The 15,350-nt window shown below is 37.5% G+C and overlaps 1 protein-coding gene across 1 annotated transcript; it reads right to left on the minus strand.

Moving 5' to 3' along the window:
• Positions 1–251: 251 nt before the first annotated feature.
• On the minus strand, positions 252–9,062 carry LOC306847310 (endoribonuclease ZC3H12A-like). The gene is made up of 6 exons (XM_079381187.1): positions 8,911–9,062; positions 7,538–8,106; positions 4,974–5,113; positions 3,128–3,362; positions 2,940–3,040; positions 252–2,297 (listed from the first exon to the last, which is right to left on the minus strand). Exons 2-6 carry the CDS (start codon positions 8,071–8,073, stop codon positions 1,378–1,380), a joined length of 1,932 nt encoding a protein of 643 aa, XP_079237313.1. The 5' UTR covers positions 8,074–8,106; positions 8,911–9,062; the 3' UTR covers positions 252–1,377.
• Positions 9,063–15,350: the final 6,288 nt, after the last annotated feature.

Raw genomic sequence — 15,350 nt, forward strand, 5'->3', positions numbered from 1 at the left:
TAGGCTAATTGCCATTGAGTCAAAATGCCTGTCATGTGGTTTCTATGCTCAGGTGGAGTGCAGTAAATCTAAGCATATACATTAGGTGCTTTCTAGAAGGGAACAGTGATTTTTGTGGAATGCATCTTTCAAAAATGAGGCCGCCGCCTGCAGCACGAATGCTTCTAAAGGTCAGGTCTGCTCTTTCTTGTCATAAATTCACACAGGAGCAACACAAGCAAGTCAAATAAAAGTCAAAGTCTGATATGCGCATATAAATATTTTATTTTCATAATATGAGATACAGAATAAAAAGCAAATACATATTTAAATGAGCAAAGAACATACAGCTAAATAAAAAAAGGCAAAAAATTGCCTACTTAGTATTGTTGACTCCCTTTTTAAACTCTAAACCGCTTCAATACAAACTAACAGAGTCACCAAAAGTTACACAACTTTGCATGCTTTTGGCAATTACCTTTGAGAACTTACGCCACGTTACACTGGTGATGCTTGCATTCTTGAGGACATTTTATAAGTTATGGAAAAATACACCAAAGGGTGCGTACTCTTCTACCTTTGTGGTAGTTCTGCTTAACAAATGTCAGTTACGGCACACGGTGCCAACACATTCAACACACGGTACTGCAAATCGTGCAGAATCACAAATAATAACACCTGAAACACAAAAAACATTAGTTTTCCCACAAATAAATCTGAGAATGTGTCATTCCATTATCAAATATGATTGCATATTTTGTAAAAACAATGAAACAAAACTGATATTAAACTCTTGAGAACCACAGCAAGATGGAAAATGCACTGTTGGTTAATATAACCACTAGTGAATTCACCATAGTTAGAGGTCAAATAACAATATTAAAAATACAGCAAATAAAATCTTCTGAATGGTTTGAATTGACTCAAAAATCATAAAAATTAAACATCTACTAAATTATAACTATTTTTAAAACTGTGCAGACATTAGTATATCTATTTTCAAATCTTATTTCAAAACGTGTCCTGATTAGGAAGTCTTTTTTCTGTCCTTGCTAAAAGCAAAACACTGTATGACTCGACAAAAACAGCAAATCAGAACATTAAATCTAATGTGAAGCAGAACTGTGGACCAATGAGAATTTACTGTGGGCGGAGCTACACCACATCTACAGACTCCAATGACTTGACACAAACAGCCAATCATAATATATCTGATGTATACTGTAGACCAATGAGATTCACCGTAGTTGGAGCTACACTGCATTATGTGATAGAAAAATTATTTTTACGCAACAAACTCCAGTGAAATCACTTCTTGTGGTTGCGGCTGAGAACTTATTGTAGCACCTTTGGTGCCAGAATCTTTGTCTTGTCATCTAGTCCTTCAACAAAGATAAATTAAAAAGCCCCATCCTGAGACTGAAGGGTTAAAATCTCTGCAGCCAATCTTTGTGGGTCCAGGAGATACGGGAACATGTCCATGGCTCTGTCCACCAAACGTGCATTGAAAATGGCAAGTAATTTCTTCCGCACCTGCTCCCGTTCGGACCACTGAGGATTGTGATTGGAGGGCGACCAGTGACCATGTCCTCTCTCTGGCTGCATGGCATTGTGGGACGCTGGAGGATAGCCACCATAATGGTCGGACCAGTAGCCCTGTTGGGGAGGAGGCCCTCTGCTGTGTGGAAATGAATACTGGGACATGTTAACAGGTGGGTAAACTGGACCTCCTCCATAGGAGTGATACCGGGGTTGAGTGTAACTCGGGTTTGTTGAGCTGGGCAGCCCCATGCTATGGTGATGAGCGGCTCCACTGGTGCTGGGGGATTGGTAGGAACAGCAACTGCAGGGTTGGCTATTGGGTGGAATGTAGCGATGCCGCCCACTGTTGGATGGTTTGGACTTCCTGTGGTCGCAGTAGCGATCACAATGGGAAGCTTCAGGAGAATGGCATTCGTAGGAACCCAAGCCAGAATCCAAACGCTCCTGAGATCCACTGGGAAAGGAATCAAGACTTGTTGGCGAATGCCGACGTTCTGTTTTCAAAGAAAACTTCCTTTGAGTTGGCTGGGGGGCTGCTTTAATGACAAGGACATTTTCACTGGCGTAACTCTTCTTAAGAGATCCAGCATCCAGGGAGAGTTTCTGTTCCATTACTTCCTCCAGAGGTGGACTCTGACTGGAAACCCGCTGAGGTTTGTGCGGTGTGGATGAAATTTTGGCTTTGTCTCGGAGCTCGTCGGCCAGGGCACGCTGGGACTGCTTGGTTCGCTCTGGATGATGGAACTTGCACTTGATTCCATAAGTGCACTTCTTTCCTGCATTGAAAACAGGAGATTTTAATTCTTGTTCACATAGTACATGCTATCCTTGTGTTGTCAGAAAAGACATGGTCTATACTATCATTCAAAAGTTTGGGTGTCTACCATTTAAAAGTTTTGCTGTCAATCAAAAGTGACAAAGACATTTATAATGTTACAAAAGAGTGTGTTTTTTTTAATTAATGTGGTTTATTTTCATTTTTCTATTCAAATAATTTTTTTTAAATATTGTATCTTTCACAAAAATATTAAGTAGCACAACTGTATTTAGCATCGATAATACGAAATGTTTCTTGAGGAGCAAATCAGCATTATTAGTGATTTCTGAAGGATCATGTGACACTGAAGACTGGAGTAATAGCTGCTGAAAATTCAGCTTTGCATCACAGGAATAAATTACATGTCAAAACATAAAAAAAGTCTTACCAACCCAAAACTTTTGAACAGCAGTGTATATTGTTTATTAATTCCTTGTATCTGGGTTGTACTTTTTATATGGGCCAAGGCAAATAAAAACGTCAAGCCACACCCTAATAGTTACACCAACATGTGACTGCAAGACCGCATGAACCCACTAGTAAAAGTACAATGTCAATCATCCATGAAAGTTGAGAATTTTTTTTTATTTTTTATTCTTACCATAAGGACAGGGCTGTTTCTTAGGTATACGTGGAGTTTTCCTCAAAAAGTTGTCTAGGGTGGGTCCATGTCTTCCCAAAGGGTCATCCGGAGGCATAAACCTACACAAAAGCATTGTGAATTTAATCAAATTGGGCTATCAAACAACTTGATCTATGCTGCGAAGACCAAAATGCAATGGCACTTACTTGTCATTGACGAACGAATACATCAGAAGCCTCTCCTCTATAAAACGCTTCCACTCAGGACGTTCTCCTTGCAGATCTCGGTAAGTGTCATTGGAAACAATGATGCCGTCGGATTCGTATGCCAGCTTCACGATAAAACGGTCATCATAGCAAACCACTCGTTTTCCTGCCACCCTTCTGGATGGTGTAAACACCAAGAGCTTCCTCCGCTCTAATTCACGCAGAATGTGCTGATCTGAGAAAAATATTCATGAAATGTAAATTCTGTTGGCGTTTTAATGTGAAGTGACATTCAGCCAAGTATGGTGACCCATACTCGGAATTCGTGCTCTGCATTTAACCCATCCAACGTGCACACACACAGCAGTGAACACATACACACCGTGAACACACACCCGGAGCAGTGGGCAGTCATTTATGCAGCGGCGCCCGGGGAGCAGTTGGGGGCTCGGTGCCTTGCTCAAGGGCACCTCAGTCGTGGTATCGAGGGTGGAGAGAGCGCTGGACATTCACTCCCCCCACCTACAATCCCTGCCGGCCGGAGACTCGAACCCGCAACCTTTGGATTACAAGTCCGACTCTCTAACCATCAGGCCACGACTTCCCGAGTCATGTTTACAATTGTTGCTTTATTTTATTTTAAGTCAATTATTAATAATCTGTACAATAATTAAACATCTTTAGTCATGCATTTTAAACTCACAATAACACCTAAATGCATGCTTGCATTAAATGACTAGTTTTTCATACTACTTTTACCTTGATTAAAAATTCAATATGCAATATGCTAAAACAAAACATTGATCTATTCAATGGCTAAAGATGTCTGTGGATAAATAACGCAGGTGTTTTAGTGCTAACCTTGGACAGATTGAAAAACTAGAGATTTATGAGGTTTATGTCCATGATATGGAAATAAAACAAGCAATATACTCACATTTACTAGCACTTTTTGCAATATCAAATGAAATGTTTTTGTCTGCCACAATTATGTAATGTCCTTAAATGTATTTTCTAAGAAAATATCGATAGACATGCGATTAACTAATTTGACATTACCATTGACTGACAGACCTTGTTGGAACACGGTATCTATTTTGTTGAAACTAAACAAAGTCTTCTTGGTATTCAGTTACACTTTGTACCAGCCGGAACAAACAGCCCAAGGGAAAAAAGATTCTTGGCATTTTAATTTGCTTGTGATTTTCATTGGACAAGTGCCCATTTACAGATAGACAGTTTATTTCTGGTGAAGCAGGAATTCAAACATACTTACACATGTTTGCATAGTTAAATATCAACTGTTAAAACATATCGACATTACAACAATTTGAATGCACAGAATTATCACTAACCACAGGGTTGCATTATTTAACTCTAGCTAGGTCAAACCTAGGAGGGTTTGGCAACCAATGCAGATCAAATAGGCTGATACATCATACCTGGCCAACGCAGCGGTTGTATTATTCCACTGTGGCCTTCATTATGTTATAAGGAAGTAACAAAGGTTTTAAAAACCCCAGGTACTTATATCTTATGTCATCCTTCATTCAAACAGCTACGCAAATAAAATCAATGCAGGGTTTTCCCATACTTCCAGTTCTATTATTTGAGACCTGACGTTGAAGACCAGACACAAAACCAGAACTGTATTTCCTGTATTCCATGTGCAATTTAGTTGAACATTCATGCATCATTTGCTCAAGCGGCTTCCAATTGAACAGGTCTGCAGGTCTCTTTTTAGCCATTTTGTTGCTAAGAGGAAACAGACCTTGCTTATGGGAATGTGATTCCTTCTGGAAAGCAGGAATTGGTTCTGACACACAGTGCATTCTCTTTTCCTTACCTGTAATAGGCACATCAGGTCGCGGCTGTTCTTTTCTCCAGGAAGGCACAAACACTGTGATGTCAACGTGACCCCGCTCCAGGAAGAAGTTCACCGCCAACTGAATTCCCAGACAGGAAAAAATTTCCTTGTTCCCGTGACTACAAAACAGAAAAAGTCCATTTTACCTGTAAATTTCAATTAGTTTGCAATTTGCATAAGGATATTTTATTGCATGCACAGACATTAATTTAGAAGACACTTTTGTCCAAATAAGGAATATCATATTAACCTTGTTTAAGATTTTTATTTTTGAAAATATTTGAGATGAGATGTCTCTTCAGGTTTGCTGGAAACAGTGGCTGCATTAAGATATCAGGTTGTTTCCTGTTATAAATATTTACGGTCATTACAATGAAATTTGTTATCCTCCTTTCTTAGTCACAGGTGGACAATGGGCAGTAATACACATTCCAGTGTTTGTTTGTTTGTGTTTAACGCCATTCCAGTTTCTGTGGCTATTTTCATGGCGAGAAATATTATGGCTGAATTACATCATGTTTTCAAATTCCAGTGAAATCACTAAATAAACTACTACTACATACAGCACCATTACTGATATATATATTTATCTACTGACAAACAGATTTTTTATTTTATTTAATTTTTTAAAAAGGCGTGCAAGATTTGTTTAACCCTCAAATTGTGTTAATTTTGACCTATGTATTTTGATTATAACAGGGTATAAAAAATGCTTATGAATTTCTTGTTATGCTATAGTACTGCTAAGTATTGCATACAATCTTTTTATCAACATGTTTTTATTCAATTAGCAGTTTTTGTATTTCTATTTGGCACTAACTGATCGTAGGCCTCATTCGTTTTTGAATGAACATTGCCAACATCTCTTGCACAAATAACATTTTTTACTCAAAAACTGTTGAAGTTGACAGAGATTGAATCCAAGATTTGGTAATAAGTTAGCATAATGAGAGATATACAAAGATTTTTTTAACTGCCTGGTCATTTTTGACAGGGAACACCAAATCAGGTAAAGGATTTTTAGCACCACAAAAGAGTTAAAAATCAATTTAATTGGACGAATAAGTCAATTTTAATTCAAACTCAGACTCTGTGATGCAATGCTGTCGGGCCTGTTCTATTACACAGCATTCTTTTCACAGACATTCTCCTTCAGAATAGTAAGAGATCGAAGGTTGAGGAGGGGAAACGACGCTGATTTGCATATAATATTATTTGCATACTGGAGTGATGACAGATACAGGAGCCTGCTGGGGCAAATCTAGACTCCACTTGCAAATGCAGGTGAAATACAAAGTGAGGGTTTTAAAAGACCATTAAAAACGCAGGCGCAGTGAAATTCTTCAATAAGTCCTCTCACAAAAAAAATAAAAATAATTGTCAATCAATGTAGTTCGTTCTGGCAACATATGATCCTAACTTCTCCAAATAACTTCCTGATGTTCTGGTCTGACATTTGGAATGAATTACTCAACAAATCCTACACAACACATTTGAAGAGAAAAATAATATTGTGCAATGTGTAAAAAGTGTAGAAATAATAAAAGTGCCAAAATACTATCCAATGAATAGCAAATAACGTTTTTTGTAACACAAAAACCTGATATTCAGTCAAGTTGCACGCCTTCACATAAACACAAATCCATCTCTGTTTTCAGGAAAAGAAAAAGAAGGAAATGGACTTGATTTGCACATTAACTTGAAATGTATGAGGAAATACTGAGTTTAATCACCTCTCAACTATGACACAATTACTGAAGGCTGAAGGTAAAATGTTTACATTTTGGCAAAGCTGTTCCTCAGAAATAGAAAGTGTACATTTTAAAACTCCATACATCTATTTTACAGTAAACAAACATGCTTGACAATAACATAATGAATATTCCTTGATTGTTTTATCATCATAATTATTTGCCACTATAACAAAGTGTAATTAAGCCAAAAGATGTAAATACATTAAAATATTACTCCACAACATTAGCTCAACACAGCAACATACTGCTCAGCCATTTTTGATGTTCTGTTTGTTGATGCTAATGGCACAAAATTGCACAATTCAGTTTTAATATGTATTATATATTATTAAATGGAAGTGTAAGATTATTTAAAAATGTTTTTGAAAGTTGCTCATGCTCACCAAACCTGCATTTTATTTTAATAAAACTACAAGACGGTAATTTTTGTGAATTATTCTTGCAGTTTAACTGAACAGTTTTCTAATTTTATACATTTTCAAATATATTTATTCATGTGATATCAAAGCTGACTTTTCAGCCGCAACCTTAAATCCTAATTATTCCAAATTTAAAGTTTATGTTCAGTTTTACTTTTACAAAGAAAGTGCCATCTTGTGATTTTTTTAAATATAAAATAAAACGTACTGTTAAACATTTTACACAAAGAAAAAGGTCTTCAACATAACATCACCTTTAAATTTACTGTAAACAACTTCAATAGCAAAGTGGTAGAAGGGAGACGTAAATGTCCCTGTAAACACTTCTTAAAAAAAATCTTATCGCATGCCATGTTTACAGTAAACTTACCTCATGGCTACATTAGACCCATCGATGACTATTGGTCTGAGTGCGTCCTCATCCTCTACCAGCTCTTCCAGAGCGCTTGACACTGCTGGAGCATTATGACAGGGATTTTGGGCACCTCGGATTTTACTGGAAGCATCCCCACGTGAAACCAGCACAGGGGAGGCTGTAGGTTCCTCTCTCTCCTCTGATTCCCCAGCAGCCTGTATCAGCTCACCCAAAACCTTGTTGGTGTCTGCGTTGAGGCCGAGTTTCAGGAAAGCGGCGCGGACCTGAGTTTGGGAAAACCCCAGCTTGAGGAACAGGTCGAGCTGGGCCTGAAACTCAGAGCCTAGTTCTGAGGTTTCATCTGGAGTTGGGCTGGACTGGGCCTGGTCCATTCTAATGCTGCTGGAAACGGGAGGGCGGTACAAAGATGTGGGTGCTGTTACCCATCCGTTGGTGGTTTTCACGTCAGAGTTTGGGGATCCAACACTGGAAGACCAAAAGGAATCCAAATACAATTGTAACGTGGGGATGGTGCCGATTTCAGCACTCATCTCTTCATCCGGAAAAAGGTCTTTGTCAGTCACCTGTTTAGAGAACGTGTAATAATAGATATGATAAACAAAGCATTCATAGTTAATTATAGCCTCAAATAACATTACAACACATCTAATTATATAAATATCATATGACAATGAAGTTAGATGATTTGACAAATCTGGCAAATATTTTTTTATATTTCCGCATTTAATTATGAATTTTAAACCAATTAATATGACTAAACTACTATTCAACAGATATTTTTTTTAATAAACAATATTTTATTAAAATATATTAAATCTATAAAAATAAATAAACATGAGTTTGCGTTTATATTAAAACGTATAAAATAAATAAATTCTTTAAAAAAAAGAAAAAACTTCATATGTAGTAAATCGCTATAAACAAACAAAAATCATAAAATCAATAATTACAGTCTGTTACTGTACAGGAAATGCAACTTTGATACGTGAAACTTTAGTCTTCACTGCCAAACATTAAAATGAGCAGGTCTCATTACTCATTTAGTCTTTTTAGATCATGAAATATTAAGTTATAACAGCGACATCACATTATTTCATTGTTTCCATATTCTTTATTTGCGGCGCGTTCCCGCATTCCAACACATGCACGCGCGCTGTCCCCTTACTTAACCGCACCACTTGTTTACCAACATTTTAAAGTTCATGTCTACATAAAATCACAATATTAGTAGATATTAAACAGTTTACGATCAGGTTACTATATGAATGTCTATGTCAACTAATAGAACCCTCAATATAGGCAACTATCGCTTGGTGTTCGTACAAATATAGTAGTTGGAAAAGTTATAAACAAAATAAAAGTCATACTTTACTCGATCCGTTCTCTTTGTGTTTCGAGCTGCTGTCTTCTTGTAATAAAGTTGATAAGCTCGTAAGTCTTGCTCCTGTCGAACCCAAAGCAGTAACCCACCAGAGAGAGAATCGGCACACCTTTAAGTTTCAAAACCAGGAAGCAAGATAAGCACGTGATGAAGTCAAGGAGGACACATCCGATTGATCGGTCTTCCTCCTCTATTAAGAATAATAATAGATACATAAATCTAAAAATAATTAACTTTAAAAATAAGGCGTTGTAAAATGTATTTGTAGGCATGTTAGCTTTTTTGTATATTTGTCTTTAGTCATAATGTACCCACTAGCTGCATGTAAATTGTAAACGAATTCTGTTGATGCTACAGTACCTGTTTTTTTTCCTTCTTAACTCTTTTAAAAATAAAAGTTTCCATTAGAATCAAGTGTTTTACACATCATAGGAGAACTGATGTCATATGAGAACATTGAGTTCCACTTTTAATTTCCTAGAAAACCCTGAACCCACGTGATCTAAAGAAACTATAGCCTAATGAAACATCCAAACTATTTTAATAAGAAAGGTCTTTGTTTAACTTGCAAAAAATCGACCAAGTATATATTTAGTCTGTTTTATTATTTTTTTTAATTAATTTTATTAATGATAACAACAACATGAACTTTATATATTTATTGGTTTTAAACAATATGAGAAATTGTTCTAAGAATTTCTCCAATTAAACTGAAACAGGCAAGAAGTTATTGAGCAAGCATTAATTCACATGTTCTACATTTGTACATTTGTGAATTTCACTTCCCCTATCTATATACAGCATAGGACAGTGAGAAGTGAGGGTGTAATCTTGGTGCTCTTTTAAATTTTCACTATTACTCCAGGTTATTAGTTTCTCGCCGACCTCCACATATTTTCACCCTATCACATTTGGTTGATGTTATCTTGGGATCAAGAAACGCAAATGTCAAAAGAACAACAAATACAGAATCATGAACATTTTGGTACGTGTTAAAAGCCATTTCTCTTGTGGTTTGCAAAACAAGGGAAAACCCTAAATGAACACCGACTCAGACCACAGTTAGTTGCATAGATCGCAACTAGTCTCCTCTCACCTGCCTTCTTGCTTCAGTCTTTTTCTACTTGATATGCAAATAATAAATGATGTATTGTATGTTTGTATATTTTATTGGACTGACAGAATACATTTGAGTGCTGCTTATACATAGGTTGTAGTTCAGAGAGATAAAAAAAAAAAAAAAACTATAACTATTCAATATTTAAGTTGTAATTGTTTATAAAAAAGACTCCACTAAGAATCATTCCACTAATAATGCTTAAAGTAAAGGGGATATTTGGGGTCTTGCGTGAACTATGTGGCAATTTACCTTTACCTTTACCTTTTTAATAATTTTTTTTCTGGGATGTTGGCCAACTTGGGCATGATGTTCCTCTCCTGTGGATTGAGATTCTTCTTGTGCTGAGGTTTCTCCACCTTCTGCATGATGTTCCTCTCCTGTGGATTGAGATTCTTCTTGTGCTGAGGTTTCTCCACCTTCTGCATGATGTTCCTCTCCTGTGGATTGAGATTCTTCTTGTGCTGAAGTTCCTCCACCTTCTGCATGATGTTCCTCTCCTGTGGATTGAGATTCTTCTTGTGCTGAGGTTTCTCCACCTTCTGCATGATGTTCCTCTCCTGTGGATTGAGATTCTTCTTGTGCTGAGGTTTCTCCACCTTCTGCAGATTGAGATTCTTCTTGTGCTGAGGTTTCTTCACCTTCTGCATGATGTTCCTCTCCTGTGGATTGAGATTCTTCTTGTGCTGAGGTTTCTCCACCTTCTGCAGATTGAGATTCTTCTTGTGCTGAGGTTTCTTCACCTTCTGCATGATGTTCCTCACCTGTGGATTGAGATTCTTCTTGTGCTGAGGTTTCTCCACCTTCTGCATGATGTTCCTCTCCTGTGGATTGAGATTCTTCTTGTGCTGAAGTTCCTCCACCTTCTGCATGATGTTCCTCTCCTGTGGATTGAGATTCTTCTTGTGCTGAGGTTTCTTCACCTTCTGCATGATGTTCCTCACCTGTGGATTGAGATTCTTCTTGTGCTGAAGTTCCTCCACCTTCTGCATGATGTTCCTCTCCTGTGGATTGAGATTCTTCTTGTGCTGAGGTTTCTCCACCTTCTGCATGATGTTCCTCTCCTGTGGATTGAGATTCTTCTTGTGCTGAGGTTTCTCCACCTTCTGCAGATTGAGATTCTTCTTGTGCTGAGGTTTCTTCACCTTCTGCATGATGTTCCTCACCTGTGGATTGAGATTCTTCTTGTGCTGAGGTTTCTCCACCTTCTGCATGATGTTCCTCACCTGTGGATTGAGATTCTTCTTGTGCTGAGGTTTCTTCACCTTCTGCATGATGTTCCTCTCCTGTGGATTGAGATTCTTCTTGTGCTGAGGTTTCTTCACCTTCTGCATGATGTTCCTCACCTGTGGATTGAGATTCTTCTTGTGCTGAAGTTTCTTCACCTTCTGCATGATGTTCCTCTCCTGTGGATTGAGATTCTTCTTGTGCTGAAGTTTCTTCACCTTCTGCATGATGTTCCTCTCCTGTGGATTGAGATTCTTCTTGTGCTGAGGTTTCTCCACCTTCTGCATGATGTTCCTCTCCTGTGGATTGAGATTCTTCTTGTGCTGAAGTTTCTTCACCTTCTGCATGATGTTCCTCTCCTGTGGATTGAGATTATTCTTGTGCTGAAGTTTCTGCACCTTCTGCATGATGTTCCTCTCCTGTGGATTGAGATTCTTCTTGTGCTGAAGTTTCTTCACCTTCTGCATGATGTTCCTCTCCTGTGGATTGAGATTCTTCTTGTGCTGAGGTTTCTCCACCTTCTGCATGATGTTCCTCTCCTGTGGATTGAGATTCTTCTTGTGCTGAAGTTCCTCCACCTTCTGCATGATGTTCATCTCCTGTGGATTGAGATTCTTCTTGTGCTGAGGTTTCTCCACCTTCTGCATGATGTTCCTCTCCTGTGGATTGAGATTCTTCTTGTGCTGAAGTTTCTTCATCTTCTGCATGATGTTCCTCACCTGTGGATTGAGATTCTTCTTGTGCTGAAGTTCCTCCACCTTCTGCATGATGTTCCTCTCCTGTGGATTGAGATTCTTCTTGTGCAGAAGTTTCTCCACCTTCTGCAGGATGTTCCTCACCTGTGGATTGAGATTCTTCTTGTGCAGAAGTTCCTCCACCTTCTGCAGGATGTTCCTCTCCTGTGGATTGAGATTCTTCTTGTGCTGAAGTTCCTCCACCTTCTGCATGATGTTCCTCTCCTGTGGATTGAGATTCTTATTGTGCAGAAGTTTCTCCACCTTCTGCAGGATGTTCCTCTCCTGTGGATTGAGATTATTCTTGTGCTGAGGTTTCTCCACCTTCTGCATGATGTTCCTCTCCTGTGGATTGAGATTCTTCTTGTGCTGAGGTTTCTCCACCTTCTGCATGATGTTCATCACCTGTGGATTGAGATTCTTCTTGTGCTGAGGTTTCTCCACCTTCTGCATGATGTTCCTCTCCTGTGGATTGAGATTCTTCTTGTGCTGAGGTTTCTCCACCTTCTGCATGATGTTCCTCTCCTGTGGATTGAGATTCTTCTTGTGCTGAGGTTTCTCCACCTTCTGCATGATGTTCCTCTCCTGCGGATTGAGATTCTTTTTGTGCTGAAGTTTCTTCTTCCTCAAAAATGTCAGAATCAGGCATAGCAACATCTTCATTGCTACCTGAGTCACCTATAATCTGTGACCCCTCCCCTAATTTTCCATTAAAATTGATGATTGTTTGGATGACTTTTGGACCAGGGAAGTCCATAGCAATAATACCTACACAATGTGGTCTATTTGCGTCTCCCTTAAGATCGAGGAGACAATTGTCAACTTGTTTATTCAGTGTTTTTTGCGATTTCAAGTGGCTCCTCTGATTCTCCGTTGGCCCCAGTGTATGTGAGCATCATCTCCTGCTCACACTTTTGTGAAGCTAACTTGATATTTTCTCTCATTTGTGTTTCTTTTGTATCCATGCCTGCATTCAATTCTGTGATGTGAGCAGAAAGTCCTAATTCTAATGTTGAACTCTGAATTAAGACTATTTTGCCTCTCACCTGACCCAATGTTGGAATCTCTTTTTCTCTTCACACATGCCTTAACAATTCATCATGCCTTAACAATTTTGTGACTTGATCAACAGCACCCTTCACTCTAAGCAACAGTGTCTCTTTCTTCTGTTTTACAAGGAATGTCAGCATAGTTTTTAAAAAATAAATAAGGGTCTCTGATTCCTGGACGTTTCCAGTCTTAACGTACTTGATGCTGTCAGAGGACATGTGCAAGTCAAAAAAACGCACGCCTGCATCCAGTTGGTTGTGCAATCCCCAAGCTTGGAAAATTGGTGTGGAGGTTCTTAAGTATCTGTTGCTTTGGTGTGTTCCAGGTATTGATATAGCCGATAGAAGTGTGCTATTTTCTATTTTCTTCATCCATTTGTGACTGACATACTTGTAACTGAGAGTTTCAGAGGTGCTGACTCGTTTTTTACCTTCACATGTAAAGATAGCCACCCTGCAAAAAAATAATATATTCAATATATGGAAATATAATGCCACTCATATACTTTACTCTCAGAATCAATCAGTCTAAATGCTTTTATGTTTGCCATATTCTTCTTACTTACCACAATGCTATTACACTATAAACACAGAAAGGTACTGAAGATTTCCCATTATATTTAGTTTCCTTCAGCAACAGTATACTTCTGAAAAATTGATAGTTGATATAGATGAACAGTTAATTATTTATAAAACTTATAATCTTATGATATAGATGAAAAGAGTTATTTATAATGCTTATAATTATCTAGGCTGTAATTTGATCTTGAGTCTCTGAATGTTTCAAAAGAGCTAAAATCACTGGTCACTTTATTGAACATTGCTATTGTAAAACATGTTTGCAATCATTAAAAGCTAGTTTCTTGCTCTTGACAGCAAATATCACCTATAATACCTTGAGAAATCCAAACTTCAACAGTTCCAAATGTTTACAAGAGTTCCCTGTAAAAGTAATTTGCATTTAGCCACCATGCCTAAATAAACACACAAAACATGCATTTCATATTTAGGAATGTGATAGATCAAGATTTTCAAACAACAACAAAAAATAATTATACTTACTAGTGCAATATAATTTGTAGAAGATTACAATTAGCGTGCACTGAATTTTTCTGACCTTGGCATCAGACAGTTCAAGAAGTCAAAGAAAATGGTGACGTTTGCAGTCTTGCCATATACTTTACATCTTTAACTGAGGCAGTTATACAGCATTTGACTACATTTGCCTAAACAGACAATGTAAAATGAGCCCTGTAATAGTTTGCATTCATTCATTGTGTACAGACGGCATATCAAAATCTTCAAATTCATCTGTCAGTTTAAAGTTTAATAAAGTTTTTAAGAGCAAGAATATAATCTTGGTACCTTTAAAATAACGGCAAGGTATTGTATAGTCCTACTATGTGAGGAAGGTAGATATTAACTGAATGGATACACTGTTTTCAGCAGCAGGATGTTTTTAAATGTCAGCTTGGGGCAAGTTGTCACATTTTAAATGTTATACATTTATTTAAAAAAACAGTTAGCTAAAAGTTTGATTTGAAATGTTTGAATGTTAGTCTTTTACAGTTGTTTCATAACTTGGAAAAATGGAAATACATACTGTATTAATTATAAAAGGACTCTTTTTACTAGTTAAAAGTATGACAATTACACCTGCTGTCTCAAATTAATTAACAGAATATTAACTGAATGAAAGAACGATATAGAATTAATGTATAAATGAATAATACAGCAGAATATAGGGGAGAGTGGTTGCGTTGAAAAACACCAGTTTTTACGGTCTGTTTACAGTGAGCACATGACCGTAATGGGTCCAAATTAAATATGTAGCCTACATACATTCCAGGATGTGGTGCATCTTTGGGAACAACCACTTTGAATCTAAAACAAGCTGCTTTAAAAATATAGCTTTCCAAAAAAAAAAAAAGAGGGGTAAATTGAGCCTATGAGGGCAAGTTGAGACACATTGAGTTAAACTGTGCCACTGATTATGCTGAAGTAAAACTGAACATTTTCAGCATTGCTATATCAAAAGAGAAATTCCACTCCTACCATTTTAACAAACTTATCATCCACAGTTCATCAACAGTTTAGAGCTAACATCATGCTAACAGTGTCACATGAATTGCTCCGAGACTTATAAGTTACAGATCCAAGTGCAGCTTTTATTGAAACAGGGCAAAACCCAAGTAAACAGTCCAAGAACAGTCCAACAAAGATAAATAATTCCAGAGGACAAGGCAAAAGAACTCAAAAGCAGTGTAACAATACAAAACCTCCGTGACATTGATAGAGA

This window comes from Barbus barbus (genome assembly GCF_936440315.1).
Source record: "Barbus barbus genome assembly, chromosome: 27".
NCBI lineage: Eukaryota > Metazoa > Chordata > Actinopteri > Cypriniformes > Cyprinidae > Barbus > Barbus barbus.